The following is a 3,666-nucleotide window of genomic DNA, read 5'->3' as shown; positions in this document are numbered from 1 at the left end:
CCATATTTTTCCATTTCTATCTTCTCTCTTTCTTGCGGTCGAGTTGGCAGCATCACATTTCTTATCGACTTATGATAACTATCAAGAATCGGCGCAAGATTTAAATTACAAAGTAATTAATGACAAGGGCAATTGGGTTTTGACCCAACATACCGCCCCCCTTGAAAGTATGCGATTGACTTTCAAGAGACTGGTAGTAATGCTAATTACCGAATAGGTCGGCGTATAATTCCTCTACGCCTCTACATCCAAGTAGCCAACGTTGTGGAGGAAGGTTATCCTCATGGACTATGACCATGTCGTTGAGTTCTAGGTTTGGAGCTGTCTTCGTCCAATTTTTGCGGGTCTGTAGCTCGTTGATATACTCCTGGCTCCAGCGTCTCCATATGCGCTGCTTAATAGCGCTGACCTTCTGCCATCGATCCAGACTGTCGAAATTGTCGTCGGCTATTGCAAGTTCCGGTAATGCTCGGAGCGCGTCTCCCACCAGGAAGTGTCCAGGCGTCAGCGCTCCCAAATCGCTTGGATCCGACGATAGCGGAGTCAAGGGGCGAGAATTTAAGATCGCCTTAACGTCCGCGGCTGCAGTAGGTAGCTCTTCAAAGGTGAGCCTAGTATCTCGGAGTGTGCGATTGAGTAGTCCTTTGACACTTTTGACTGCCGCCTCCCATATAAGTTGGAAGTTAATAAATTGCATATTACAAAAATTGATGATCGAATTAACAGTTTCACCCTTAAAAAGGAACTGCTTCAGCGACTCTAGTTTGTTGTTGGCCCCTGCGAAATTCGTAGCGTTATCGCAGAAGATGTCGGATGGGAGTCCACGTCGGGCAATCAAGCGTTTGAGGGCTGTTATGAAGCTGTCTGTGGTAAGATCCGATACCACCTCCACGTGTATTGCCTTTGTGGCAAAGCAAATAAAAACGGCTAAGTAAGCCTTGCTGGGGGGTTTTCCGCGGATGCGCAGGTAGACGTTGACCGGCCCGCAGAAGTCGATTCTGCATCTTGAGAACGGCCGAGACGGCGTAATGCGTTCCTTGGGTAGCTGAACCATTAATTGAGTTTCCAGAGTTGGTCGATAGCGAACGCAAAGTACGCATGAGCGAACGACTTGTCGTGCCAAATCTCTCGCGTTCACTACCCAAAACTGCTGACGGATTAGTGCGACAAGGGCCATTGGTCCAGTGTGATAGTTTTGGAGATGGAGATGACGAACGAATAACTCTACGAAGTGATCCTTTCTGGGTAGAAGAATTGGGTGCTTTTGAGGATCTGGGTAGTTTGCAAGTTCCAGACGCCCTCCAACCCTTAGAAGCTCGAAGCCATCAGTCACCTGTAAAAACAAACTAAGGTTTTTTAGGTTATTACGAAGAGGATGGCCCTTGGATGTTCCACACGATGCAGTGTAATGCCCGCTGCAACTCTGTAGGGGTCGGTGATAGCGACTGAGTCAGGAACCCTTTACGGCTGCGATCCGAAAATCTGTACATCCAGGCAACAACAAGTAGACAGCGAAAATACGAGCTGAATTTACGAATTCCTGAGAGCAGTGGGTTATTGACGGTGCGTACGACGAAGGCTGATTTCCTTGTCTCCAGTTGCACAACCTCCATGTCGATGTCTTCCTTATTGTCCTTTGGCCAATGATGCTGATCTCTCCGTAAAAATGCTGGTCCCTGAAACCATATCGAGGTTTGCAGGTCAGCAACTGTACAGCCTCTGGTGAGTAGATCTGCCGGGTTGCAGTGTGTTGGAACGTGTCTCCAATGACAATCTGCTGTTGATTCCTGAATTTCCGAAATTCGATTGCCGACGAAGGTTGACAACGTGGCTGAGTGCTGGCGATTCCAGTGTAGGACGATTTGGGAGTCACACCACAAGTATATGGTTGGCTCTCTGTCCGCGAAGATTCCTGCGATTTTCCGATAGAGTTGTGAGAGCAGATGTGCCCCACAGAGTTCCAACTTAGGCAGCGAAAGTTTCTTGATTGGAGCAACTCTGGACTTGGATGTTATGAGTTGGACTTTGATGAGACCATCTGATCCAAGTATCCGAGCGTAGACGCAGCAGCCGTACGCCCTGATAGATGCGTCGCAGAATCCATGTATCTCCAGAGAGCATGTCGCCAGTTGGAGACAGTATCGTGGGATGGCTACAGATTCTAAAGACGTGAGCGATTGAAGGAGCGATTTCCAAGCGGTATGGATGCCTTGCGGAACGGATTCATCCCAGTGCAGTTTTAATAACCACAGTTCTTGAAGGATGATTTTGGCAACTATTATATTTGGTGTTACTAATCCCAATGGGTCGAACAGCGAGGACGCTATTGACAGAATAGTACGCTTGGTAACAAGGTCCGAGGTGGTTCTAGGCGAAAACGTGAATATGAATGTATCCAAATCTTGATCCTATTTTAGACCAAGTGTGCTGGTGACCTTGTCCTCATCTAAGTTTAACAGTTTGATGGTATCGCCTTTCACAAACTTACTGTGATCTGAATGCCATTTAGCGAGCTCAAATTGGCCGTCTTTCAGGATAGCTGTGACTTACTCCTTAATTTGATGAAGTTCCATTTCTGTGTCTGCTCCTCCAAGGAAGTCATCAACGTAGAACGATGATTTAATGGCTCTAGCTCCGAGCTTATAGTTGTCGATGTGTTGATCTGCAAGGTAAGCCATGCTGCGTATGGCTAAATACGGTGCGGCCGCAGTGCCATAAGTGACCGTATTCAGTTCAAAGGTGCGCAGTGGTTTTGATTGCGAATTTCTCCAAATGATGTACTGGTATCTCCGGTCCTCTGCTGATACCTGCATCTGACGAAACATTTTGACCACATCAGCAGTGATTGCGTACTGATATATACGAAAACGAAGGAGCGATGTGTAGAGATCTGGCTGAATAGTCGGTCCCACCATTAGTAGATCGTTGAGGGACTTCTGAGATGTTGTCTGACAAGAGGCGTCGAAGACTACTCTCAGCTTAGTCGATGTGCTGCTGGGTTTGAGCACGCAGTGGTGCGGAATGTAGAAATGTGAAGTATTGAGGTTTGGGCGGCCTACCAAGCTCATGTGGCTGAAGGCTTCGAACTCCTGCATGAACTTGGCCTTGACCTCAGGCTTACGGTTAAGGCTTCGTTCGAGAGCGAGAAATCTTCTTTTGGCGGTGTCGTAGGAGGAGCCGAGCAGACTGGGTTCGTCCTTGAATGGTAGTCGTACTATTATCCGACCGTCTCCGGTGCGTCGGACCGTTTTGTTGTAAAGTTCTTCACATTTCCCATTGTTCTGGTGTCAGCGTATTTAACGAATTCTTCACCTCATCAATGCGCCATAAGCGCTCAAAGTTTTTTGTGAATGGCGTCGTCCACATCTACGGTTGAAGAATATTGATGGAGTGACCTGGGATGCATCTGGCATCGACCAGACACTATCCATCCGAGTAGTGTTTTTTGTAACACTGGCAAGTTTTGGCCAAGCTTGATTCGACCGATTGCTAGGATGTCGAAGAAGGTTTCCGTTCCTAGTAGCAAATCGATTCGCCGAGATAGGTGGAACTTTTCATCGGCCAGCAATGCGTTAGAGGGAAGGTCCCACGATGAAATGTCTATCTCCGCTTGTGTGATGTAACGCAAAAATCAAGGAGCAACTCAAAATCAGTTTGTCGGGATTT

The 3,666-nt window shown here is 47.5% G+C and overlaps 1 protein-coding gene across 1 annotated transcript; it reads right to left on the bottom strand.

The window, feature by feature from the left end:
* Positions 1-202: 202 nt before the first annotated feature.
* On the bottom strand, positions 203-3,431 carry LOC138912195 (uncharacterized). The gene is made up of 4 exons (XM_070212062.1): positions 3,396-3,431; positions 2,551-3,281; positions 1,398-2,367; positions 203-1,333 (listed from the first exon to the last, which is right to left on the bottom strand). Exons 1-4 carry the CDS (start codon positions 3,429-3,431, stop codon positions 203-205), a joined length of 2,868 nt encoding a protein of 955 aa, XP_070068163.1.
* Between the last annotated feature and the right edge of the window lie 235 nt (positions 3,432-3,666).

Source organism: Drosophila takahashii, chromosome 2R (genome assembly GCF_030179915.1).
Source record: "Drosophila takahashii strain IR98-3 E-12201 chromosome 2R, DtakHiC1v2, whole genome shotgun sequence".
Classification (NCBI taxonomy): Eukaryota; Metazoa; Arthropoda; class Insecta; order Diptera; family Drosophilidae; genus Drosophila; species Drosophila takahashii.
Note: the sequence above shows the minus strand (reverse complement) of the source record. Positions and strands in the feature narration are given on the sequence as shown.

Bases quoted from the DNA above. Each gene is read 5' to 3' on its own strand.
- LOC138912195 (XM_070212062.1), bottom strand. From the start codon at position 3,431: ATGGATAGTGTCTGGTCGATGCCAGATGCATCCCAG. The intron at 3,282-3,395 runs GTCACTCCATCA...CGCTGACACCAG, and splicing joins CGATGCCAGATGCATCCCAG to AACAATGGGAAATGTGAAGA. The intron at 2,368-2,550 runs GTAAGTCACAGC...GTTTTCGCCTAG, and splicing joins GAACTTCATCAAATTAAGGA to AACCACCTCGGACCTTGTTA.